The sequence below is a fragment of the Carica papaya genome, chromosome 1 (assembly GCF_054855325.1).
Source record: "Carica papaya isolate Zhongbai chromosome 1, ASM5485532v1, whole genome shotgun sequence".
NCBI lineage: Eukaryota > Viridiplantae > Streptophyta > Magnoliopsida > Brassicales > Caricaceae > Carica > Carica papaya.
The window spans coordinates 4,304,759-4,331,739 of NC_142309.1; the positions used below are offsets into that span (position 1 = coordinate 4,304,759).

The following is a 26,981-nucleotide window of genomic DNA, read 5'->3' on the forward strand; positions in this document are numbered from 1 at the left end:
TTTGGAGAAAAATGGTGATGGGAGTTTTGAAGGTAGAGAAGTGTCTGAGGTTTGTGATAGCTTCTTTTCTCATCTTCATTATGTGGTTGATTTTGCATCAGTCTAATCATTCCCCTTATCCAAGTTATGTCAAATCATGGCTCTTCACTCCTCAACCTGTAAGATCAACTTTTTTTCTTACTTATACATATATATATATATATATATATATATGTGCGCTGTATGTATTTATGTATGTATGTATTAGGTCTCTTGTCTTGGATGGTTTAATTTTGGATTCTCTTGACAATTTTTAAAATTAAGAAATTGAAATTCATAGTGAAGAGAGAAGAGGTATTAAATTTGTTATTTTTGTAATTTATTTAATGATAAATAAAAGTACAAATTCGTAATTGTAGGGTTAAAATTATTTGTCAAGTTAATTGTGCAAATCATAATTTCTTTCATTATATCAAACAGTTAAAATATTTAACTTGAAATTAAATAAAATAAATACTTTACAATAATTGTATATTATTATGCAATAATTCAGTAATAATTAGTATATGTGTGCATATATAGTTGCAATAATGTAATGGGTTGAAACTAATCTTGATACCAATGCTTTGTTTTTTGTTTCCCAGCCTGCTTATTCCTCCAAAAGCAAAAGCATCTTGTTGCAAGTTCTGAGAAGAGCAACAATGGAAGACAGAACAATCGTATTAACAGTTGTTAACAAAGCATGGGCAACTTCAGGCTCTGTTCTTGACCTCTTCCTTGAGAGCTTTCAAATTGGTCAAGCTACCAAACCCTTGTTGAATCACATTGTGATTGCCACTCTTGATAAACAAGCTTTTCGTTACTGTAATTCAATTCATCCCAATTGCTTCCTTCTCAAAAACTCCTCTCCCAATCAAACTAACCGTAAGATTCAGTCCAAAAACCCGGATCATCCTACTTTTGGTGCCGGTATAATCAATTTGCTCAAACAAGTTCTAGAATTGGGTTACAATGTCGTTTTCACGGTAATATCTTATTCCTCTACTCTCGTGTTCATCATCGCATCATTTCTAAATTTGTCAAGAACATAGACTAAGACATTCTATACTTGGATGAACAAGCTAAATTTGTTCTCAGTCTTTAGCTTAATATTAAGGAACTATGGCCGCAGGAGGCAGATGTGATGTGGCTTAGGAATCCATTTCCACACTTGGACCCTGAAAAAGAAATTGAAGTTACCTGTGATTTCTCCACTGCAAATCAACCAAACATCGAAACCAGAGCAGATGCAGGATTCTTCCACGCCAAGTCATTTGATTCAACCCTTGAAATCTTCAAGATGGTGAAGTTGATGAGGTTCTTGTTTCCCGATTACGAACATAAATCTTTCTGTGAAATCCTGGAGTACACTGGAATCGAAACGAAACTTGGACACCGACTGAATCATCTGAATCTGACGAATTTCGTGGGATTTTGTAATCCAGAAGTAAAGCTGAGCAAGATCAGTACATTCCATGCAAATTGCTGTGAGAATACTAAGAGTAAAGTCCATGAACTCAAGCTTCTCCTTGATGATTGGAAGAAGGTTGCCGCTGCTGGTTTCCAATGGGAGATTTCCTCGTGGAAAGCTCCAACGAAATGCATAGAATGAGGGCATTGCAGGGCGCAGGCAAATAAGTTTGACACCAGCAAAGTAGGGGGGGAGTTCAGAGTTATATGAATGCTTACGTACCTAACAGAAATGTAGAAACATACCAGACAAGGAAGTACACAGAGTATAATGTACCTGCTTGATTCAGTATCAGAGTGATGCTACTTATAGCTTTCCCACTACTTACATCGCTTCGTAGAATTTATGATACATAGGAGGAATAATGACCTCGTGATAATTTTCTCAAAATTCATAGCAATCCAACAATTTTGCGGTAATCAGTTAACATTGTGTAGCTTATTACTGCACTATTTTCTTTTAAATAACACTCAGGTTACCACACCATGTTAAGTATTATTGCAGAAAATTACTGAATTACATGAAATACAATAAGATTAATCAGAGGAACAATTCCTCCAAGAACCCACATCAATCTAGTGTAAACCTTTATCATCATCAGCTTCATTTCTTATAACATCGGTATCCAACATCATCACAAGTAGTGCATCTCTTTGAATCAGTCTCACAATCAAGCTATTTATGTCTTACACCACACACATGACTTAGGGCAACTCTCCAGCATCATCACCCTTTTTTCTCATAATATTTTCATTTCCAATATCATCACAATTTACAAATCTAGTCAGAAAATGGGTAAGGAATAACTATCATTGGGGCAGTAAGTATAATGCAGATTATCTCCTCTTTCACAAGTAATACAGAAATGTAAAAGTTTGCTGTCCATTTGCCAAAAAGACCTTTCACCTTATGTCACATTTAAGAAGCACCTCTTCTACCCCTGCTAAATAAATAAGAGCTACATAACACGTTTGGGAATGAACTGAAACATATATATATTACTTAAAATTGCCAAAATTACAGGGCACTAGGTCAATAAAATAACTCGATCACTTCATGCAACTTACATGGGTCAAAAAACTGGAAAACGAAATCTGTCGAGTCCAAGAACTAAAAGCATAGTGAAATGTTGTCAATATGGGAGATCTCCCTCCGGCATTTCCCAGTTATCTTCATCCTCATCTTTCTTAACTACAGGTGTCTCTTGCTTGTTTTGAAAAGATCTAAACTGGCCCCGCCTGGTCATTGTGCAAAATGGGGAATGGTCAATAATCATCTCCAAGAAATATTTTAACTAAAAGCCAAGCAGAACAAGCCAAAGGACTAGGAAGTCCGCAAAACTGTTCGACATAGACAGGTAATACAAAGACACAAGAAGGATCCTATATTGACTTACTGAAAAGAGTAAAGGATTTCCTTGTAAGAACACATTGTTGGTTTGTCCACAAAAAATGAAACATGGAAGTTACATTTGGCACATTACAACATTTCTACCTTTGATTTCTTTAGTTCATATCTTTACATGCACATGATTGTTCATGAAACCATGTTCTAAAATTTAGGTATAAAATACATGTAAATTCGAGAAATAGAAACAAAGAAATATTTTTTGCTTGGTTTCTTCAAAGGCGATAACCATTCACAGCGCGTGGGGGGGTTTCTCGCCATTGCCAGAAAACTCCATACTCTTAAAACAAATGAAACTGGTAATTTATACATGCCCAAATTTTCTTTCTTATCATCCTAGGAGAAGAACTTGATATTTCAGTTATTCTATAAAAGCTTTGTGATCAAGAAGATCACTGGAATCATATCATTATGACTTATCTTTTCTGTGTTAAAATCCGGTCACGAAACCCAGAAAAGCTTAAATTTATACCCTAATTTAAAGATGAACAGTGAAGTGATCAGGCACGAAGAACGGAACTTTGTTTTTCTCTGCCAAAAAATTCCCTCACACCAAACATAACCAAGCATCCAAACTACCCATTTCCCTATGTACATAAATAATCACTCACCCTAAACTCCCTTCAGTTTTTTGTCCCTGAAGTTTTCCCACCAACCAACCAAGAAAGAAAATAGGAAAAACAGAAAAAAAAAGGGGGAAAAGTTAAACCTTCGTCGATTACGCTTCGCAGCCTCGCGTGACTTTCTCTTCTTCTCATCCTGCTTATTCTCAAAAAACCTTCTTCTCTTACACTCCTGAATAACCCCAGCTTTCATGACCTCTCTCCTGAACCTGTTCAGCAGCCTCTCCTCCGGCTCGTTGTCGTCCACAATCACCTGCACATTGTACGCTGATCTAAAGAAAAGGGTGTTCGCGTACGCGACAGACGGGCATACTACAGACGACAATTCAGCGGATAGAGACGAAGACGAAGAAGAGTAAGACGAGTGAGCCTCTTGGCCCGCCATTGAAACCGACCCGTTTCTGAGCTTCTGTGCATGAGAAGAGGACGGGAGATGGACATCGGAAAGCGGGAGTTTCGGCGGTGGCGGAGGTGGGTTTGAGGGGAAGAGGAAGGAGATGAAATTGGGGAGAGAGAAGGAAGTAGCCATGGATGGATGATGATGGAATTGTGGATAATAATAATGTTGCATTTTTTTGTTGGTTTCCAATCGGGTCGGATCGGATCTTTAATTTTTAAGGATTCGGGGTAAAAATTGGGCCTCCATTTTGACCCGGATGGTATTTATAAAAGGCCTTTTCCAAAATTCCACATATAAGAGGCCCAAATCTGATATGCTGTAAAAGAGACTTAACCTACCTATATATATATATATAGCAAATAAAATTTGGTGGTGAAATTTATTTAAAATTTATATTTAATTGTATTTATAGAGTGAATTAGGAAAATATTTAAACTAAAAAATGTAAAATAATGGTTAGAGTATTACCCCAAATCTTAGGTCCCTTTTATCAAAGGTCAAAATCCAACAATAAAATGAAATTTGATGATTGGAAATTAAAGTGGAAATTCGAGCAACAAGTGATGTGGAAGGCAAATTTTATGAGCTAAGCCATCCACTATACATATATATGTATGTATATGTATATGTGTCTGTGTGTGTCTCTCTCTATATATATATATATATATATAATATGCTTACCCATTTGCCGGCTACACCGCCACTTCCTCCTCATTGGTCATTACTTCCAATTTTTCTCTTATCCTTCCTCAACTTATAATAAACTTGTCATATATCATACAAGAATATATATAGTTTATTTTATAAATTGTGTTCTAAAGGATTATGGAATGCTAAACCCAAATCTCTGAAATTTAAAGAATAAAATTATTATTACATCGAATTTGAATGAATTAGATTAAATAAGTTCATAAATAATTTGTTAATTTAATTATTTTTTATTATTTTCAATCAATTTTTTTTTTAATATTTTTAATATTAAATAAATTTTTATATTATGAATTACGTTTAAATTTATAATTTTTAATTAAAATATAAAATTATTCAGTCGTTATAACATAATATTGTTAATTATCAATTAAATTTATAACCACTTGCCCGTTCCCCAATCCTTGTAAGTTCGTGCGTATCTACCTACAATAGGGGGATGACCCAATTTTTAAAGGTTACCCCATAAAAAATGTATGTATATATATATATATATATATATATATATATATATATGTATATAAAATGTTTTGAAAGCCTCCAATAAGCAAATTGTCAATTCTTAAAAAGTGGTTTGTTTAGTAAACCCATATATCTCCATGAAATGGCAAGTATTATTTAATTTTTTACTTAACCAATTAAATCAAAATGATTAATTAAAGCTAGTGGGTTTAGTTTTAATAATTAGGGTTTTGTAAAGTCAGCAGGGCTGCCGGCTTTACCTCTTGTCTACCATCATATCATTCTTAATTAGCCTAAATTTTTAATTTTTAATTTTTACTTTTACATTTTAATGGTGTTTATGATGATGGACAAGGAATATCCGTTCACACTAAGTATATATATATACACCTCATAATGTATTACTAGATAGTTTTTATAAATATCAATTAAATATTTGTAACAATTTAAACCACAAATATAAATAAGTATAAACGTTTATAAAATATTTTTGATTAATAATTATAATAAATATTACATACGCAATTGTATAAAATATTGTACGAATGTCCGTACCCATTTACATTGGAATTTAAACTATTACAATATTGCAAATAAATTGTTCTCGCTTGTTCAACTATTTAATAAATAAAATTATTATTATTATTTTTTATAAATGATCACTAAAAATCAAATTCAATAGAATTTGATTAATTTTTTTATTTTTTGCTATTAAGGTAGAGAACTAAATTAAAAATTATTTTTCTTTATCATAAATTTGTGTAACACTCTTGGGTGTTCTAAAGTCCCAAATTTCACCTGTGCTCTGTTCATTTATATTCATGATCTCATTTAAATCCAAATAAGCAACATGCATTCAATTCAATAGTCAACTACATCAATTCTATTAGTTCTATTTTACAACTAATAGTTTTGAGTGACAAATGATCCAAAAAGGAAAAGAATGTGTGTCTGGTATAGAGTAGTAAACTTGTATAAATGTCGTATGTGAATTTTGTATTCTAGTGTTCAGTTAACTTGATTCCTTTACGTATTGTCCCACCGTCTGGAGTTTTAGCTCTAACTCCTACCCTATTATATCTGCAAATGACATAAAGTAAGAATACTTTAGTCCAATAAAACAAATTCAGAATTTTAAATAAAGCATGAAAATACATTTGAACCCTAAATCCGACACTACCCCTACACTTATAACACAGTACTACTCTCACTTTTTTCTATGACATTTTAGTAATACCTATACGACAAGACCACCATCCCGTTACCTCCACCCATTCTTTCCTCTATGCACACACAACTATCCCACTTCAACTCATATCATTAACTACCATATCAAGTTCCTACCAGCCCTTACGCTACGTTCACTCACCCTATACCTCCACACCACAACAACACCACTTCAACATTACCTCTAGGGCACATCGTCTACGTTTTCTATACCCATACCGACCTTTAATGGCCACACACGCAACTACCACAACAATATTCACACTCCACATAGTGAATACACACATAGCCTCCTCCTAGCCACCACATCACAATCAACCGTGAGCACCATCCATATATATATATAGATATATATATACCGGCCCCAGTTCGGCCACTCATGCACACACCAACCACACATACATACACACACCACATCTGTCAATTCAATCACAAAATCAAAACTCATGGAACACAGTCCATACTCACGCACACCAGCCTCGGTCGACCACACACGCATACTGATTATATATATATATATATACATACAACCACGTCTCCTGAACTCGCAACATTTAGTGCACATTCACACACATCGACCCTTAATCGGCCACACGCATACATCTTTTCAGTAGCACCAACATTGGTGCATCAACCTTCCTCTTTGTCATCGCCAATATCGGCGCACCAATACTCCAAATCACGACACCAACATCAGCACCCTAACACCTTGAAACGGCAACGCATATCACCATTCATGGTTTCACATAGACTCCCTCTCTCACCTATAGCCCCTACTTCACACACATTCTAGCTCATCTCCTCCCTCACTGAACACAAACCTAAACACACCATTCACTACACTCATGCTCTACGATTGGCCTCATCCTTTCACTTTCACCACTAAACAATCTCTATCCATTGTTCTTCATCATTCTACTCCTTCAAAATCATGAATCGACCTGATGGAAATTCACACTATGTTACCTTATAAAAACCTAAAATTTAGAATTTATTTACTTATGGCTTCCATCGTCACCTAGATTTGTAGAACGCCTTCACTCGTACTTCTCTTCGACTCCCTCTCTCAAATCCCCTTTCAAATTTCCTCAATCTCTCTTCTATCTCTCCTCCTTTTCCCCTATTTCATTTTCTTTCTTTTTTTCTTTTTTTTTTTGGTCTCAACCCACCCCTATTTATATTTCCCTTATCATCTAATCTCAGCCCTTCATTCTACCCCTCTAATCATGACCATTTACCTAACCCCCAGGTACATCATAACACCTAGATGGGTGGAGGCAATGGGATGGTGGTCTTTTCGTATAGGTGTTACTAAAGGTCATAGGGAAAGGTGAGAGTGGTACTGTGTTATAGGGGTAGGGGTAGTACCGAATTTGGCATTTAAATGTATTTTCATGCTTTATTTGAAATTTTGAATTTGTTTTACTGAGCTAGAATATGCTCGTTGTATGTCATTTACACATATAATAGTGCAAGAGTTAGAGCTAAAACCCCAGGCGGTGGGACAATACGTAGAGGAATCAAGTTAACTGAACACTGACATATAAAATTCACACTAAACATTCATATGAGTTTACTTCTCTATACTAAACACACATTTTTTTCCTTTTTAGATCATTTATTACTCAAAACTATTAGTTGTAAAGTAAAACTAATAGGATTGATGTAGTTGACTATTGAATTGAATGCATGTTGCTTGTTTAGATTTGAATGAGATCATGAATATAAATGAATGGAGCACAGGTGAAATTTAAGACTATAGAACACCTAGGGGTATACAGTTGGTATTAGAACAAGTTTCTAGGGTTAAATTATGTGGTAGATTGTAGGCACATTTTAGGTCGAGTGACTGACGAAGGCTATTGTGATGTAGGTAGACAAGGAAAGGGGATGAAGAGAGGCAAAGGTCGTCCTAGGAGGGGATCCACCCCAACACCCCAGGATCCACCAACTGCACCGCAGGGGGCGTCTTCCTTTCATCAGGTGCCCCTCTCTACTTTTTAAGGACCGACTCCTTGCCCATCTGCACCACTCACTACTCACCAGAGGCCCACTTTCGCCCCACCGGCACCACAGGTGGGGCAAACAGCTAGTCACCAAAATGATTTTAACTGCCTATGTAGAGTGGTCGAATGCCTGATAGTGATGATCTAAGAGAGGTCTCTTACATCCCACAATATAATGCTAGTCAGGGTGGAGTAAACACAAGTAACATTGAGAAGTATCAGAGGCTCAATCCTTCGGCATTCAATGGGGGTTCCGATCCATTGGTTGCTGAATACTAGATAAAAAAAACTGAGAAATTATTTGATATAATAGAAGTTACCTCAGAACAGAAAGTACAACTAACTATCTTTATGTTGAAAGGACCGGTGGAGCGATGGTGGAGTTTAAATAGGGGAGCCTTAGTCCCCCCAATAACTTGGGAAATGTTCATGGAGACCTTCAATGCAGAGTATTTTTTATATTTTTTTAAATGAAAAAAAAAAAACTGAATTTGCAGAGCTCCGATAAGGAAAATTTTTAGTGGCAGAATATGCAGATAAATGTATAAGCTTGGGATAATTTGTTATAGAGATTATGATGAATGAGTGAAAAAAGGCTATGAGGTTTAAAAAGGGGTTGAGACCATAACTGTATCATCAGGTACCGGTGTTCACCTTACCCACATATCAAACAGTGTTGGAGAAGGCACAACTAGTAGAGACCCTGCTCAGGGAACAACTGGAGTATAGTAAAGGATTTTTTGGCCACAAACGAATACCACCACAACCTAGTCAAACAGATAAAAGATAGAGAACAATGTAAAACTTAACTCCAGGTCACTAGATAACCTCAAGGAGTACAGATTGTCCATGATGTGCCAGGAGTCATGGAGATCACTCGTGTATAACTGTTAGTTAAGGATGTTACCGATGTGGCAATACCCAGCACTTCGTGTGAGATTATCCCCTACTTAGGGAGCCTAGTAGACTGTTGGTGCAGGGGGGTATTTGCCCTAACTGCTCAAGATACAAAAGCCACTCCATAAATGATACAAGGTACACTCTATGTTTCGAGTTTGCCTACTAGAGTTTTGATTGATTTGAGAGCCACGGACTCATTCACTTCATGCATGTTTGTGCCTAAGTTGAGGGTAGACTCGATAGTGTTAGATTGCATGCTTACAGTATCCACTCCCACTAGTGGTGCCCTATATACTAATGTAATATATAACTCATGTGGGATAGAAGGAGCAAAGATGGAATTAGAAGCAAATTTGATTCTACCAGACATTAGAGATTTTGATGTAATTTTAGACATGGATTGACTTACCACTCATCATGTACATGTAGACTACTTCCGTAAAAAAATGGTGTTTAGAATCTCGGATGAAGAGCCTTTCTCTATATAAAAAAAAGAGGGATGAATTGTACAGCATAAAAAAATATATATTTTGGGGTTAGAGGTGGTAATAAATAGTGGTACTTTTATTTATTGTTTATACCTCATAATGCATGATATACTGATGGGTTCTATGATTGTGGTAGGTGACATTTTTAGTTCATATACAGTCAAAGTAACGTTCTTACTAATGTGTTTGATAGATCATGAGCGTAAGTGACTCACTCTGTAAAAGATACCTGTAGTACGAGATTTTTCTAATGTATTCCCAGAGGACTTCCCTAGCTTACCACCCAACCAGAAAGTTGAGTTTACAAAAGAGTTACAACCAGAAACACAACCTATTCCAAGATCCCATATAGGATGGCGAGATCAGAATTGTTGGAACTGAGTAAGCAATTACAGTAACTGTTGGACAAAAAGTTCATAAGGTCGAATGTGTCACCGTGGGGAGCCCCAATATTGTTTATGAAGAAGAAAGATTAGACTATGCGCGTGTGTATAGACTACAGAGACCTGAATCAAGTAACCATAAAAAATAAGTATCCACTCCCGAAAATAGATGACCTCTTTGATCAGTTGCAGAGGGTCAGAATATTTTCAAAGATAGACTTATGGTTTGGGTATCATCAGTTAAGAATGAGGGTTGAGGACATATCAAAGACGGTGTTTCGCACCAGGTACAGGAACTACAAATTTCTTATCATGCCTTTTGGACTAAGGGATACACCTACAATATTCATGGATCTAATGAATCGAGTGGTCAGACCTCTCTTGAACTACTATGTGGTAGTGTTTACAGATAATATATTGATATATTTCAGAGATTTAGAAGAACATGTTAAACATCTAGTGATTGTATTGGAGATCCTTCAGAAGGCCAGGTTGTATGCTAAGTTTAGTAAGTGTGAATTTTGGTTAGAGCAAATATTATTTCTGGGTCATATTGTGTAAGAAAAGGGAGTATTTGTGGATCCTGTGAAAGTGGAAGCAGTAGTTAAGTGGGAAAGACCGAACATTGTGGTAGAGGTCAGGAGTTTTTTGGGATTAGCAGGATATTATCGCAGGTTTGTCAAAAGTTTTTCGAGTATTGCAACATCGTTTACTCGATTAACTAAGAAGAGTGTAAAGTTTCAATGGGATGATGACTATGAGGCTAGTTTTAATAAACTTAAGTGGAAACTCACTACAACACCAATATTGATTATTCTATCTGGGGAAGGGAGTTTTGTAGTGTACAATGATGGCTTATATTTAGGGTTGGACTGTGTTCTTATGCAACTTGAGAAGGTAATTGCTTACGGATTCAGACAGTTGAAAGTACACAAAAGAAATTATCCAACACATCATTTGGAATTGACGGCAGTAATTTATGCATTGAAACTATGACGACATTACCTATATGGAAAAACTTTTGAAATTTATATCGATCACAAGAGCTTGCAGTATTTATTCACACAGAGGGAACTGAATATGCGACAAAGATTGTGGATAGATTTGTTGAAAGACTTTGATTTTAAAATTCAATACCATCCAGCAAAAGGTAATGTAATAGCAGATGTCCTCAGTTGGAAGAGCATGAGAATGTTGTCTCTAATGGAATTCGTATATAATAATAGTTACCATGCTAGCATCAGAATGATTCCCTATGAGGCTCTATATGGCAGACCCTGCAGGTTACCCATTTATTAGGATGAGGTCAACGAGAGGCAATTACTAGGACCGAAATTGGTAAAGGAGACTACTGCAAAAGTGGAGGTAATATAAAGGAATCTCCAGGTGGCATAGAGTAGATAAAAGGGGTATGTAGACAACTGAAGGCGAGACTTGACTTTTGAGGTAGGGGACCATGTATTCTTGAAGGTATCTCTCATGAAGGGCTTGTTGATATTTGAAAAGAAAGGAAAATTTGAACCTCCGATTTATAGGTCCTTTTAAGCTTCTTAAAAAAGTGGGTATGGTGGCGTATCGGATCGCACTCCCTCCGAAGTATGTTAGGGTTTATAATGTATTCCATGTGTTGATATTACAGAAGTATCAACCCGACCCGACGCATATTATACGAGATGAGTCACTTCTATTGGAAAGGGATCTAACTTACGAAGAGAAACCAATCAGGATCCTAAATAGACAATAAAGGAAATTGAGAAGTCATGTAGTGTCTATGGTGAAAGTATTATGGCAGCATCATAATAACGAATAGGCAACTTAGGAACGAGAGGACGAAATGAGAATTAACTATCCGCAGTTATTTAAGGTAATGTGACAAAATTTGAGGGTCTAAATTTCTTTTAGAGGGGTGTTGTAATGTACTTAGGGGTTAGGTGAACTATGAGGATTAGAGGGGTAGAATGAAGGGCTGAGATTAGATGAGAAGGGAAATATAAATAGGGGTTGGCTGAGAAAAAAAAAAAGAAAGAAAAAGAAATATGGGAAAATGAGGAGAGATCGGGCTACAGGGGAGAAGAGAGATTGAGGAAATTTAGAAAGGGATCGGGAGAGAGTCGAAGAGAAGTACGAGTGAAGGCATTCTACGAATCTAGGAGATGATGGAAGCCAGAGGTAAATAAATTCTAAATTTTGGGCTTTTGTATGTTAATATAGTGTGAATTTCCATCTGGACGATTCGGTGGTTGATTCATGATTCTGAAAGGAGTAGAGCGGCGTGTTTAGTGGTGGAAGTGAAAGGAGGAGGCCAATCGTAGAGCAGGAGTGTGGTGAATGGTGTGCTTAGGTTTATGTTCGGTGAAGGAGGAGATGAGCTGGAATGTGTGTGAAGTAGGGGTTATAGGTGAGAGAGGGAGTCTACGTGAAACCAGGAACGATGATATGCGTTGTTGTTTCGTGATTTGGAGTGTTAGTGCACCGATATTAACGACATTGGTGTGCCGATGTTGGTGCACCGATATGAGCTGTTGGTGCACCGATATATGCCGATGTTGGTGCCGACGTTGTTTCGTGATTTGGAGTGTTGGTGCACCGATATGAGCTAGGGTGCCGATGTTGGTGTCGTGATTTGGAGTGTTGGTGCACCGATATTAACGACGACAAAGAGGAAGGTTGATGCACTAATGTTGGTTCTACTGAAAATATGTGTGCGTGTGGCCGATTAAGGTTCGGTGTGTGTGAGTGTGCACTATATGTCGTGAGTTCGAGAGACGTGGTTGTATGTATATATATATATATATTACTGATACACGTGTGTGGCTGACTGGGGCCAATATACGTGAGTGTGGACTATGTTCCATGAGTTTTGATTTTGTGATTGAATTGACAGATGTTGCATGTATATATATGTGTGGCTGGTGTATACGTGAGTGGTCGAATTGTGATATGGTGGCTAGGACGAGGTTGTGTGTGTATATTCACTGTGTGGAATGTGAATATTGTTGTTGTAGTCACGTGTGTGGCCATTAAAGGTCAGCATGGGTAGAGAATACATAGGGGATGTGTCCTCGAGGTAATGTTATAGTGGTGCTATTATGGTGTGGAGGTGTAGGGTGAGTGAGCGTAGCGTAGGGGCTGGTAAGAACTTGGTATGGTAGTTAATGATGTGAGTTGAAGTGGGATAGTTGCGTGTGCATAGAGGAAATGATGGGTGGAGGTAATGAGATAGTGGTCTTGTCGTATAGGTGTTATTAAAAAGTCATAGGGAAAGGTGAGAGTAGTACTGTGTTATAGGTGTAGAGGTAGTGCCGGATTTGGGGTTCAAATGTATTTACATGCTTTGTTTGAAATTCTGAATTTATTCTACTAGACTAGAGTATGCTCACTCTATGTCATTTACAAATACAATATGGTAAGAGTCGAAGCTAAAACCCCAGACGGTAGGATAATATGTAGAAGAATCAAGTTAACTGAACACTGACATACAAAATTCACACTAGACATTCATACGAGTTTACTTCTCTATACTAGATACACATTCTTTTTCTTTTTGGATCATTTGTCACTCGAAACTATTAGTTGTAAAGTGGAACTAATAGGATTGATATAGTTGACTATTGAATTGAATGCATGTCGCTCGTTTGGATTTGAATGAGATCGTGAATATAAAAGAATAGAGCACGGATGAAATTTGAAATTATAGAACAACCAGGGGTGCTACAGTTTGAGACCCATCATTTTATTTTATCATCAATTCAATTATTGATTATGTTTTTTTTTTTTGTTCCTATAGATAAATGGATCTCTTTATTTATATGATATATATGTATCGTATTTATTGAAAAAATAGATTTAATCGATGGAATTTGTTATGAAACTTAGGAAATCAGTGATATAAATAAATAAATTATTTATTATTATTATTATTATTATTATTTAATATATAATAATGTATTTATGCTAGTTTTTTTTTTTTAAATAATTTTATATTTAAAATATTTAAATAAATTTTTTTAAAAAAATATTTTTTGGGGTTTATATTGATGTGACTTTCATGCCAAAGTAACATTTTAAATATGTATTTTTTTTTGCAACAATAAAAATTTTAAAAAACCCAATAAATAACAATAATAGTACACTTTAAAAAATATATATATTATCTAAAAGGCAAATCCACCAAACAAAAATAAGTGGAGAACCTACATATGTATCTCTGTTATATATGTATATATGTAAACTTTCAATCAAACAATTAATTAACTTTATATTATATAAAAAAAGAACATTAAAAGGAAGGAAGGGTTTATCCAATGGATTTCCACTTTCTAGGGTTAAGCGTGGCATCTGCTGTCCAATTGGACGGGGATTAATTTAATCATCCCTTAATCTTTGTTAATTAAACTTTGTTAGATTCTTTTATTGCCACAAACTTTATCAATTGGACAGATGTTGTAAGCTTTAAGCTTTCTAATATTTTTTATTCCTATGGTTATTATCATCATTATTTTATAAATAAATGGTTTTATTGGGTTTAGTGAGCATTTTGATGTGGTGTAATTTATTATGATGTGGGTTACCAAAAATATTGTTAAAATAAAAATATTTTTTAATTAAAAAATATTTAATATTTAATAAAAATAATTTTTAAATATAAAAATTGCAGTTATACACTTTTAATTTTTTGATTTTTGATTTTTTTAAAAAAAATTTCCAGACATTTGATAAGACTAACTGCCCACTAGTTCTGTCACACATTATTTACCAACAAAAAGGACTTTATAACTTTGCTTAATTTTAATTTCATATATTTTTAATATATATTAAATAACAATTTTTTTAGTTTATTAATTCAATATTGTTTTCATATAATTAAGTTGTTAATAATAAAATAATTTATCAACTAAAACTGATTAAAAATATTTTATTATAAAGTAAAAGAATTTAATTTAGGTACATTTAATATTACATGAAAAAGAACAATATATATCAACATATTTAAAGTCATAAATATATTTATGTATGCATGAGAACATTACAAATTATGCACTTTTGTTATTTCTTGTTGCAATTATTTTAAATCAGATTTTAATAGAGAAGTAATTTAATGTTATATAACCAACAATCATTATGTTAGTGATCATATTATATCCATAAATGTAACTATTAATAAATAAACATATAAGTGAAATAGCAATAAAATAAAATTTTTAAAAAACTTAAAGGAAATTTATATAACCATTTTTAAAACAAAAAAAAAAATAGAAAATTAAGGCTTCTAATTAAATTTCAAAGTAACCATTACACTTTATTTTAATATTTAATAATATTATTAACTTTATAATTATCTTGAACTAATTATTAAAATCGTAGTAGTATGGTAATTAAAATTTTTGTGTTCAATTTGAAGATCACGAATTTAAATAAAAGTCGCTACTTTATAAATACATTACGATTATCGCTAACTGATTTATAATGTTTGATTAAATAGAATCGGTATCTTATTTTATTAGTGAATATATAAATTAAATTGATTTAAATCTTAAAAAGTATATTGTGAAATATTTAATTATTTAATTTAATTTATAAAATATAATACTGATAAATTATTATTTAATAATTCTTAAAAATAATTTATTTCTCTCACTATTATTTTAAAATAAAATTTTAAGCAGAAGTTAATTAATAAAATACTACTAATATTTACCATAATTGGCAAACGAGAAGAAAAAACAAAGAACAAAGAATGAGAACATTAATGCATGAGCTGGACTCCATTGCTGAAAATTTTTCCATGCTCTGAAAAAACCAAAAGGAAAAACTTTCTCTGTTTTTGCCTTCTGTCTCTCAGATTTCTTTTTAAGAAAACCATTTTTTTTTCTTTGCTTACCCTTTGTTTGTCTGAGAGAGAAAGTGAAAGAGAAAAACAAAGAAAATAACAGATACCCTCTCTGTCTCTCACTCTCTTTTTAGCTCTATAAGTTCCTTTTTTTGAAAAAATATTATGGGTTTTTGTTGTTGTTAATGGTAAAATTTAAGAAAATGTATAAATAAAACGAAAATTTCGTCTTTTATTTAATTTAATATTATAATAATCCTAACCAATATGGGTTACATTAAACTAAATTAAGCATAAATCCCCAGCAAATGGGGGTGTACTGTAAAATTTTTACTTTAATATTTCTCAATCTCTGAGCCTTTAATGGCCTCTGCCCTCTCTTCTTCTCTTTCTCTTCACGGTTGTTCTTTTTGGGTGTTTACATGTGCTCATGCTGTATCTATGTATCATCTCTTCTCTCTCTTCCTCTAATCCAAATTCTAGGGTTTATCTTACTGTCTAAGCACTGGAGACTCTACACCTCCTGTTTCTTTTTACTGTTCTGTCTTTGACTTGGTATATCTGGTATGCTCTCTATCTTTTTGGCAGTCTCATAGTATACATGTGTAGCTATGTTATAAGTATATATATATATATATGTATATGTTCATCTCTCTGTATATTCATATATGCATCCTTTCTGTTCCGGGTACCCTTTTAGCTTTTCTTTATCATTTTCAAGGTCCAGTTGCATGTATGTACATACAAACACATACAATATATATAAATATATCTATACAGCAGTGTATTGGGCTAATGGAGATTTTAAGCTTTAATAGTTTTATGGTTTCTGCAACTGTTTTTCACTTCCTTTTATCAAATTCTGCATGTCCAGCTTGTTTAGTTTTTTTTTTTCCTTCTCTGCAAATAATGTTGAATCCTGAGTTTTTTTTTTCCTTTTTCACCCATGAAGCTTATATATATTGTTCATTTTTGTTCTTTATCTAAATTTTCTGAACCTCTTCTCTGAGTTCTCTTCCTCTAGGTGACAAGGAAGTGTTAGTATTTGACCAATTGCTGGAAATGAATATTGATTTTCGTATTTATATTCCAATTTTCATTCTGGTTTTCAGTTCTTTCATTTTCACTCTTCTACTTTTTTTTTTTTCTCAAATTATGACAAGGAAAACAAGCATGATCTAATACTACATGTGTTATATATGTTCTTTTTTGCAGGTTTATTAACTAGTAAATGGAATAGATCTTTGTTTGGCCTGTCTATCTGTTCAATCATTGATTTGAAAATTGATCATTCTTTTGTTTGATGATAGTCTGTCTTGATATCTATTTTTTACCAATATGTGGAGTTTTAGATAAATGTATGTACATATAAGATACTATTTGTATTGTTTTTGGACCCAATCTGTTGTTTATACTTATTTACTTGTAAGCTACTTGGATGGCTTATGATTGATATTGGATTTGCTTTGTTCTTGACTTCTTTGGTCAAACTGACAGAGAGTTCCAAGGTTCAAGAAGTGTTTGATCAATGTCTCGAGACAAAGAAGCAGAAGGTGAAGAGAGTCAGACCGACTTCTATTCCCCTGCACTGCAGAAACCTAAAATCTGTGAGGTTAATTGGATACCACAACTGAACCTGGAAGTAAATTCCGGTGATGAAGGAAAAAATCGCTGTAGTTCCTCAGTGGTCCAACCTCAGGATGCAGATTACTCGTATGTTGTTTCCCAGCTCAGTGATGAGTTAGAGATCTTGATTCTGGCCCGGTTTCCTGAATCAGAGTACTGGAAATTAGGCTTGCTCAACAAGCAGTTCTTTTGGCTGCTGAAGAGTGGTGAGATATTCAAGATCAGGAGAGAAATCAGGTGTAGGGAGTCCTCAGTTTTCATGTTGGCTAGTGGTGATAGTTGCTGGTGGGAATTTGATCGACAATTCAAGTCATGTAGGAGTCTTCCGAATTTGCCTGCAGATGAATGCTTCCTGCTTGGAGACAAGGAATCTCTATGTGCAGGGACTCATTTGATTGTGTCAGGCAGGGAGATAAGTGGTGGAGTTGTGTGGAGATATGAATTGGAGACTGATATATGGCAGAAGGGTCCATCAATGATCAATCCCAGGTGCTTATTTGCTTCAGCCACTTGTGGGTCTCATGCTTTCGTAGCGGGTGGGATTGATTTGGAAACAAGTAGGGAAATACTGAATTCTGCAGAGAAGTATAACCCCGAAACTAGGTCATGGCATCGACTCCCACATATGCATATCCGAAGGAAGCTTTGTTCCGGATGTTACATGGACAATAAATTTTTTGTCATTGGAGGGAGAGACCAAAATGGAAGAGACTTAACTTGTGGGGAAGCTTATGATGAAGCTAAAAACACTTGGGAACATATACCAAACATGTTAAGAGATATCCCAGTTGCAACCCTGCAGTCTCCGCCTCTAATTGCCGTTGTAAACAACCAACTATATTCACTCGAAACATCCTCCAACGAGCTGAGAGTCTACCTTAAGGCCAGCAATACATGGAAGAAGCTAGGTTCAGTCCCGGTTAAAGCTGATTCTCATGGAGGATGGGGTGTGGCATTCAAGTCTCTTGGTTATGAGCTGCTTGTGATGGGTGCATCATCTGATTTAGAAGATGATGTAAGTATATACATTTGCTGTCCGGGTTCCGGTGGTAACAATAGCGAGGAATTGCGGTGGAGGCCTATCGATTGCTGTAAACGCAGGCTTAGTCATTTTATCCTCAACTGTTCTGTAATGGCAGCTTGAGGATGATGATGTTATATAGAAAGAAGTTTTATGAAGAATAAAAATAATGGCACTGGATTGTTGTGGTTATATATATATATATATATGTAACTTGGTTGGAGGATACATCATCCGTTGGCATTATTGGTGATAATTAAAAGCATTTTGCTGATTCCCTTTCTCTTGTATCTGTACTGATTCTGGGAAATTGAAAACTACAAAAAAAAAAACATATATGGATGTGAGTGTATGTTTTCTTCTTGTACTGTAAATGATCTTGGGAAGTTGATGTACAATAAAATCTTACGAATATGTAAATTTTATTAATTAAATAAAATTATGTGTTTTACATAAAAAAAAAAATAATTGATAAAAGAATATAAAACATAATATTTAAGTAAATTTATTAAATAAAAAGTAAAAATAAAAATAAAAAAAATACATGAAATTCTTAATAAACAGATTATAAATAATTTGAAGCATAATCCTAATTATGTTGTTGATTATACATTAATCAAATCAATTTTAGCAACTTAGACACCAATTCAAAATTTAGCCAATTACTTAGGCTATTAGGTTTTGTACTATTATTTATATAAATAATAATTCTAATTCGAACCCGACTTATTTAAATATGATTTAAGTAAGTTATTTCATTAAATAGTAAGTTCGGAATAAATCGAGTTCGGATGACGGAAAAATAGTTGTGGAATAGGATGAATTCGGATTTGATCTATCAAAACCTACTATATATATAAATATTTTATTAATATAAATATAAATATTCTCTAAATATTCTCCCTTGTTATTCCGATCTCCCCATAATTCCATTCATTAGACTTAAATGGGCCGGGTAATTATCCAGATAATGACCCGAAACCGAACCCGTCAAAATATGGGCAGAACGGGCAGGAACTACAATTTCCTGGAGAAAGAAAAAGAAACAACAAAAAACAGAGAGAGAACCAAGCAGAGCACAAAAAAGTCGTCCCCATCTCTGTGGCAGCTCTTTTTGTTGGGGGCAAAGCAGAAAGACAGCAAGCAAAAGCTTGAGCTGTTTATACTCTGTAAGCAATTTACTTTGTTCCCTCTTAATCCTTCAATTCGAATTTTCTCTCAGTCAAAAATCCTCTCTCGAGCTTGCCCTTTCAGTGTCATTTCCTATTTCCGATATTGAATTTCAGATTTTAGTGGTGTTTTATATGTTGGATTTTCGTGTTTTTGACTTGTTATTGTGTCTGCCCGACATGCTTTTAGTCCCTGGCTTGACGGCACTGACTAGGAGTAGAAATTGAAGCTTAATTCAGTGAATTAGGGTTTTTCTTTTTTTCCTCTTATCTTCTGGTTGAAAGATCAGCGTTTTTCAGGGATTTAGGAGACATAGTTTTTGGTTGTCTTACTTACTATTAGGTACACGTTAGTGGAGTTTAGCTCTTAATTAAAAGGTTCCCTTTTTTCGGGAATTCCGATCCTTTAGGTTTTTTTTTTTTTTTTGGTGAGGGAAATCTTAAAGCTTTGATTGGCTTGGTCAATGGGTGGTGTTTATGTTGAGATACTAGAGTTAATGCGTATGTGAAGTTTGGATATTGTTAGTTGTTTAGTTATTTCTTGGTAAATTTATCTATTGGGGGATGTCTATGAACAACAATAATCCACCCAAGAACCTTGGTTCATCTTCCTCACCTTTCGGAAATGCTGGAATGGCCTCTCCTTCTATACCCACGAACCCGACATTCACACCATCCCAGGCTCAGGCACAAATTGCAGCTGGCTTTCAAGCTCAGTTTCAGCTCTCCCAAGCCCAGGCTATTGCGCAGTCAAAAGCACAGGCTCATGCCCAGTTACAAGCTCACTTACAAGCTCAAGGGCTGGCTATGAACCCGAACCAGGCAGCGGCTATTGCTAACTTAGGATCATCTTCACCTTCCATCCCAACTCCTGGATCTGTCAATCTTAAAAGATTCCCCCAAAAGCCACCCATGCGTCCACCTGGTGTTCCTATGACAAACACAATTTCTCCTTTGAAAGCTATGGAACTTACACCAGCTGGTGCTCGAAGGAAGAAGCAGAAGCTTCCTGAGAAACAGTTACAGGATAGAGTGGCAGCAATTCTTCCAGAGTCTGCTTTATACACACAGCTTCTCGAGTTTGAGGCTCGTGTAGATGCTGCTTTAGCGAGAAAGAAGGTTGACATCCAGGAGGCCCTTAAGAATCCTCCTTGCATTCAGAAAACTCTTCGAATCTATGTTTTCAACACATACGCAAATCAGATTAAAACCATCCCAAAGAAGCCAAATGCTGAACCTCCAATATGGACACTTAAGATAATAGGGAGGATTTTGGAAGATGGAGTAGACCCTGATCAGCCTGGATTTGTTCAGAAATCAAACCCGATATATCCAAAGTTCTCATCTTTTTTCAAAAGAGTAAGCATTTCATTGGATCAGAGATTATATCCAGATAACCATATTATTATGTGGGAGCAAGCTCGATCACCTGCACCACACGAGGGTTTCGAAGTGAAGAGAAAAGGGGATCAAGAATTTACAGTAAATATACGGTTGGAAATGAATTACGTTCCTGAGAAATTTAAGCTTTCCCCTGCATTGATGGAAGTGCTTGGTATTGAGGTTGATACCCGCCCAAGAATTATTGCTGCAATCTGGCATTACGTGAAGGCAAGAAAATTGCAGAACCCAAATGACCCTTCTTTCTTTAGCTGCGATGTAGCTCTCCAAAAAGTGTTTGGGGAAGAAAAGATGAAATTTACAATGGTCTCACAGAAAATATCTCAGCATTTGACTCCTCCACCACCTATACATTTGGAGCATAAAATCAAGCTATCGGGGAGTAGTCCAGCTGGAACTGCATGCTACGATGTGTTGGTTGATGTGCCCTTCCCAATACAGAGAGAACTGTCTATTCTATTAGCCAATGCTGAGAAGAACAAAGAGATTGAGGCCTGTGAGGAAGCAATATGTGCAACCATAAGAAAAATACACGAACATAGGAGGAGACGAGCATTTTTTCTAGGATTCAGTCAATCACCTGTGGAATTTATTAATGCCTTGATGGAATCTCAAAGCAGGGATTTGAAGCTTGTAGCTGGAGAAGGTAGTCGAAATGCTGAGAAAGAACGTCGGTCAGATTTCTTCAATCAACCATGGTAAGTTCATCAACTTCTTTTCTTTCTTTGGTCATTATTGTCCCGTGTTCTTCATTTTTTATTATTATTATTATGCTCTGCCATTTGAGGCAGACTCGTATAAGTCAAAGAGCCACCACAAATCATGATTCACTTGTATTGACCTTCTCCCAAGACTCAAATCGTGGACTTCAAGTCTCCCGACTAACCCCTATGATATTACTTGAGATAATTGATAGCCAGTTTTTAACATGAATGATTGTTTCATATAACTCGTAACTTGGAGTGGATTTGATATCTCAAATACATCCTGCTGTTTTTCAAGATTAGTCAGCTGTACTTCAAGTTTGGTCTTAATATATTTTTTATAAGGTAGTATAATATTTGACCATTTCCTATCAGTATTTGAGATAATTAATTACAATCAATCATTTAACATTATATTAGAATTTAGAAGACTAATTTAACATTCTAATCCTTGCCAGCACACATTTTTCTTAATTATTTCCGTATAAGGTGGTTTTAGCTTGACCAACGCTTTCAGTCTAGCAATCTTGTTCACGATGAGGGTGTTTTTACATTGAATAATAGATTTTAGATCATTTCTTATCAGTATCTCCTATTAAGTATTCAACCCAGATAATTGAATGTATTCTATGAATATCTTAGATAAATTTGAAAAACCAGATTGACTAAATTTTCTTCTCTTTTTGGGTTATTCTAACAGGGTTGAAGATGCTGTTATCCGATACTTGAATCGAAAGCCAGCACCCGGAAATGATGTTCCAGGGAGCACATGAAGTGGAGCTGGAAGTCGAGGAGATAGGCCACGGTGTTTCTTCTTGTTGGTTCTGGTAGCTTCAATATTTGGAGATCATTTTTGCTTCCTTTGGTGTAAGTATAGAATAGTTGATTATGATATCTAGTACTGAATAGCCGTGGGGAAGGAGTTGTTGGTTGTAAAACAAGGGAAGTACAATCAGTAACATGTTTTTAGGCTTAAATTCTATCTGAACTTGGCTTTTGCTCATTGCTCTTGGTGCCAAAAAGTTTCAGTGTTGTACAATCTGGGGTATGATGATTAAAAATATATTAACTATTAATTCAACCAACAATTAAGTTTAATCTGATTCAAATTTTAATTTTGTTGATTAAGAATTATAATACAATAAAAATGTAACATTTTTATAAGAATAATATTTAAAATTTTAATTAATTTTATGTCGAGAGTCTAATTTTATTTTTGGAATTAGTTTTTGAGTGTGAATACATGTTTATTATTGTGAAATTATAAATATAAATTTAATTAAATTGTATATATAAATTTAATTAAATTGTGAATACTAAATAATTTAAAATAAAAAATCAAGTGAGAAAAATTCGAAGTTACTTTCAGCCTATTTCTCTGCTGTCTTCCTTTTACTGTTAGGATTTTTCCCAATACCCCTAGTTTGGTGTGATTTTATTTTATTTTTAAAGATTAATTATTTGATTATAAAATTAATAATTTATATATTTAATGTACAATTAAATCAGTTCTTTTTATATTATTTTACAACAATAAATTTTTATTCTCATATATTTCAAAAAATAAATTACAAATAATTTTAACTTAAATTCGATGATTAAAAAAAAAGTAACTTAGAATTATAATACCACTTTTTTTTTTTCAAATCTATATATTTTATTCAAATTTATATTTCATACCATTAGAATTTAAATAACTAAAATCACATTATAATAAACAAATTCTAGTTTATTCACCTCTCCTACATCACATTATGCATGATTGTATAATATATACGGATATATATATATATATACACATGTATATATAGACACACAATATACACGAATATATACATATATATATATATATTATGTAGATACATATAATAGAACACCAGTGAACCACAATTAAGAAATGCTGCTTTATATCCTTAAAAAGAAAGGGAATCTTGTATCAGAGACAGCTAATGAACATCAATTTTCAGAATAAGGAGGGTGGTAGGTCTAGCTAGTGTCATTCAGTTACTTGGCAGCTTCCTTCCACTGTGTAATCACATGCAGGTTTTAGAGATTTTGAAAATAAATTACACTACTTCCTTCAAGAGAAGAAAAATAAATAAATACATAAACATCTCCTGAAACTATGTTTGAAACATCTAGGAATTTTGTAGAATTCCTTCAGAAATTTACATAATATCAAATAAAGAGGTAGCAACTAGGGGGAGAAAGTACATCAAAGAGAGACCTCTGTGGTCTGCACTAATAGAAAGGACGAAAGAAAAAGAGCCAGGAAAACAACAAATAGCCATATGGATAAAGGTTATGGCAAGAGACAAGTCCTTCCGGGGCAAACAAAAAAAATGCAACAACACATTACACATTTCTGTAATTTTACTTCATTACTAACAATAATTCTTTTTACAGAGAAAGAAGAATTACTAACAATAATAACTAAAAAGATCAAGGGGACCATACATGCTAGTTCAGGAGGAAATAGATCATTTCATTCACCAATGCAGTTATGGAAACACCTTTTAAGACTATTTTTGGGAGTTCAGGCTATAAGCGACTATTGCTTGAGAGTTAGTTATAGTAAATAGCGTAAACCACGAAGTTGTTGATAACAATTTCCTCATTTTGTTGTCTTTTCTCCAAGGCCTGAGGGTAGACTGCTCTTTGAACTCTTTGGGAATTTTTACTTGCAAGTCTTTCTATGCCTTCTTATCTGTAACCATTCTATCCAAGAAAATGTTTTTATTCAGTGCCCTTAAGGTTCCTACTCCTAAGTTTAAAGTTTTGTTTGGACTGCAGTTTCAAATAGGACAAATACTAACAATCTACTCAAAGGTCGCTGACTGAATCATGCTTTGTGTGCAAGGGTGTGTATGATGTGCTTCAAAGCAGAAGAGTCTCATAGTCATCTTCTTTCTGGGTTTCTCCTTCTCAAGAGTTTCTTTCTAATGCGCCTACAAACTAAGTAATTATCTTGAAGATATAAATGTGTGAAGTAACTGAGTAAAAAAAAAATTGTCAAAGATGGAGTAATTCCTTTTTTTTTTTCCTTGAAATAAAAAGTATAGTATATTTCACTAACTCACAAGCACCAAGGGAATGTCACCTATATATAAAAATATTTACAACTCAATTGGTATGTCAAAAAAATCTTCAAAATCCTTAAAAGAATGAACATGATGCCCCATAAACAAGAAACCCAATATTTGGAGTCATCTGTCTCTAATTCTAACAAAATTCTCTTTCATCATCTCAAAAACTCTCTTGTTTTTCTCCTTTCAGACCACCTATAAACTGGTAAGAGGAATGAGACTCACGTGTTTCCTCCCATTACTAATGCCCTTCTAGACCCAGATTTCATCTCTTATCAAGCCAACTATTACCCAACTAATTTCCAATAATCCATAACTTATATGTGAAAGGGCACTAAAGCATAATATAATTACAAGATTCTGCCTCCCTCTTGCAAAGAAAACAATCATTCACCATAATCTTTTCCCGTCTCATCAATTTGTCAATATAGTAAAAATATACTCACGCTCCGCATCCCAAACAAAAAGAAAAACTATGGGAGGAGCATTCACATTCCATATTTGCTAAAACAGAAACCTGGGTTCTGCTATTTCATTCTTAGCCAAATGATTGTAATATAAGTTGACAGTGAAGAAACCATTGCTCTTGAGTTTCCATAATGGTTAATCATTGTTCCCAATCAGGTTGACAAAGGAAAGTATATTTTTTAGTAGAGACTCATAATCATCAATCTCCCAATCATTGAGATTACTCACCCTATTCACAATACACTCTCTATTCCCTCCATTATCTCTCATGACTCATAAACTGTGATGTCCTTATACCATGCTATAGCATAAATTTGAGAGAATTGGTCTCTGAATACACCTCCTCTAAGCCAGGAATCCTGCTAGAAATTAATATTGTCCCCCCTACCTACACTCCATATGATGTATTCCTGAAATTCATGTCTATTTCAAAAAATTTTCCTCCACATCTCCTTCCCGCACAGTCTTGTCACAACTCTAGAAAATCAGCCCCTATCCACAGTATCGAATTTTGTCTCAGTCACTCTCCATCAAAGATTATTGTTATCTTTCATTAACCTCCATAGTCATTTTCCTTACAGAGCCATATTCATCTTGCCGCAACATCCCCTATGCATTCCTGGAATTTATGCCTACTCATGCTACTTTTCCTCCAGAACCCCTGCCCGTGCAGTCTCGTTGCAACTCTAGAAAACCAGCCCGTATCAACAGTACCGAACTTTGTCTCAATCATTCTCCATTAAAGAGTACCATTCTCTTTCATGAACCTCCATAGTCATTTCCCTTGTAGAGCCATATTCATCTCCACAAAACATCTCAACCCCAAACCACTATGAGACATTGGTTTTTTTATTTCATCTCAATTCACAAATAGTACTTCCTCCTGTTCCCCGAATCACCCCAAATGAACCTACAATGAATAAATTCCAATTTTTTGGTCACTTTTATTGGGATTATCAGAAAAGACATGTAATAAATGGGTCCGTTAACCAACATACTCTTAGTAAGTGTCAATTACCTCCTATTGATAAAAAAAAGGTTTATCTTCTAACCCGCCAACCTTCTTTTGAAGCTCTTCACCACCGGATCCCATGTCCTCTCATCTTTGTGTTAACTCCCAAAGGTAATTTCAGATACTTTATTGGTAATTTCGCCATTTGACATCCCAACCCTCTTGCCAACCTTGTCATTTATCTTTTGATTTTTTCTTAAAAAAAACACTTATTTTTTGATTTATTAACAAACACTGACATCACCTATGCTGAGTACAAGTTTTCTTGGTTGATTAGAGCTCCATGAAGACAAAAGCGACACTAGTTGAAGAGACTAGACCTAAAAAGTCTTTACCGTTTGATACTAATAGTTAGAATCTGGCAGTTCTCCTTCAGTAGATTTTGTAGCACCTACATTTTATATTTTTTTTTAAATAAAAAGTGAAAGTATTATTATTCACAAAGGTATTAAGGGAGTACCACCCAATTACATAGAAATTACATATCAATTAAGTGTAGAAGTACTAAACCTACATAGTTTAGTACTTCTACACTTATGGCAACATTTTTGTTTTCTCAAAGGATCTTATA

At 34.5% G+C, this 26,981-nt stretch overlaps 4 protein-coding genes across 6 annotated transcripts; 3 read left to right on the forward strand and 1 right to left on the reverse strand.

Moving 5' to 3' along the window:
• On the forward strand, nucleotides 1-1,812 carry LOC110814179 (uncharacterized protein At4g15970-like). The gene is made up of 3 exons (XM_022041562.2): nucleotides 1-158; nucleotides 624-1,004; nucleotides 1,151-1,812. Exons 1-3 carry the CDS (start codon nucleotides 12-14, stop codon nucleotides 1,628-1,630), a joined length of 1,008 nt encoding a protein of 335 aa, XP_021897254.2. The 5' UTR covers nucleotides 1-11; the 3' UTR covers nucleotides 1,631-1,812.
• A 489-nt stretch (nucleotides 1,813-2,301) lies between these two features.
• GHS1 (Ribosomal protein S21 family protein) lies at nucleotides 2,302-4,075 on the reverse strand. Of its 3 annotated transcripts, none has more exons than XR_002539632.2 (3): nucleotides 3,606-4,075; nucleotides 2,557-2,727; nucleotides 2,302-2,429 (listed from the first exon to the last, which is right to left on the reverse strand). XR_002539632.2 is itself a non-coding variant. In XM_022041574.2 (2 exons), exons 1-2 carry the CDS (start codon nucleotides 4,046-4,048, stop codon nucleotides 2,622-2,624), a joined length of 549 nt encoding a protein of 182 aa, XP_021897266.2. In that variant the 5' UTR covers nucleotides 4,049-4,075; the 3' UTR covers nucleotides 2,302-2,621. The 3 variants fall into 3 exon arrangements, 1 of the variants encoding a protein (XP_021897266.2); XR_002539633.2 differs by having other exon boundaries at nucleotides 2,302-2,432; XM_022041574.2 differs by having other exon boundaries at nucleotides 2,302-2,727.
• An 11,803-nt stretch (nucleotides 4,076-15,878) lies between these two features.
• On the forward strand, nucleotides 15,879-18,844 carry LOC110807423 (Galactose oxidase/kelch repeat superfamily protein). The gene is made up of 2 exons (XM_022032547.2): nucleotides 15,879-16,487; nucleotides 17,421-18,844. Exon 2 carries the CDS (start codon nucleotides 17,452-17,454, stop codon nucleotides 18,691-18,693), a length of 1,242 nt encoding a protein of 413 aa, XP_021888239.1. The 5' UTR covers nucleotides 15,879-16,487; nucleotides 17,421-17,451; the 3' UTR covers nucleotides 18,694-18,844.
• A 757-nt stretch (nucleotides 18,845-19,601) lies between these two features.
• On the forward strand, nucleotides 19,602-22,847 carry LOC110807424 (SWI/SNF complex component SNF12 homolog). Its single transcript, XM_022032548.2, has 2 exons — nucleotides 19,602-21,838; nucleotides 22,545-22,847. The coding sequence occupies exons 1-2, from the start codon at nucleotides 20,304-20,306 to the stop codon at nucleotides 22,615-22,617; spliced, it is 1,608 nt and encodes a 535-aa protein (XP_021888240.2). The 5' UTR covers nucleotides 19,602-20,303; the 3' UTR covers nucleotides 22,618-22,847.
• Nucleotides 22,848-26,981: the final 4,134 nt, after the last annotated feature.

What these genes read in the sequence shown, in the direction of transcription:
- LOC110814179 (XM_022041562.2), top strand. Translation starts at nt 12, where the DNA reads ATGGTGATGGGAGTTTTGAAGGTAGAGAAGTGTCTGAGGTTTGTGATA. An exon ending in GGCTCTTCACTCCTCAACCT is followed by an intron (nt 159 to 623) that starts GTAAGATCAACT and finishes TTTGTTTCCCAG; the next exon opens with CCTGCTTATTCCTCCAAAAG. An exon ending in GTTACAATGTCGTTTTCACG is followed by an intron (nt 1,005 to 1,150) that starts GTAATATCTTAT and finishes CTATGGCCGCAG; the next exon opens with GAGGCAGATGTGATGTGGCT.
- GHS1 (XM_022041574.2), bottom strand. Translation starts at nt 4,048, where the DNA reads ATGGCTACTTCCTTCTCTCTCCCCAATTTCATCTCCTTCCTCTTCCCC. An exon ending in GCGAAGCGTAATCGACGAAG is followed by an intron (nt 2,728 to 3,605) that starts GTTTAACTTTTC and finishes CACAATGACCAG; the next exon opens with GCGGGGCCAGTTTAGATCTT.
- LOC110807423 (XM_022032547.2), top strand. Translation starts at nt 17,452, where the DNA reads ATGTCTCGAGACAAAGAAGCAGAAGGTGAAGAGAGTCAGACCGACTTC.
- LOC110807424 (XM_022032548.2), top strand. Translation starts at nt 20,304, where the DNA reads ATGTCTATGAACAACAATAATCCACCCAAGAACCTTGGTTCATCTTCC. An exon ending in GATTTCTTCAATCAACCATG is followed by an intron (nt 21,839 to 22,544) that starts GTAAGTTCATCA and finishes TTATTCTAACAG; the next exon opens with GGTTGAAGATGCTGTTATCC.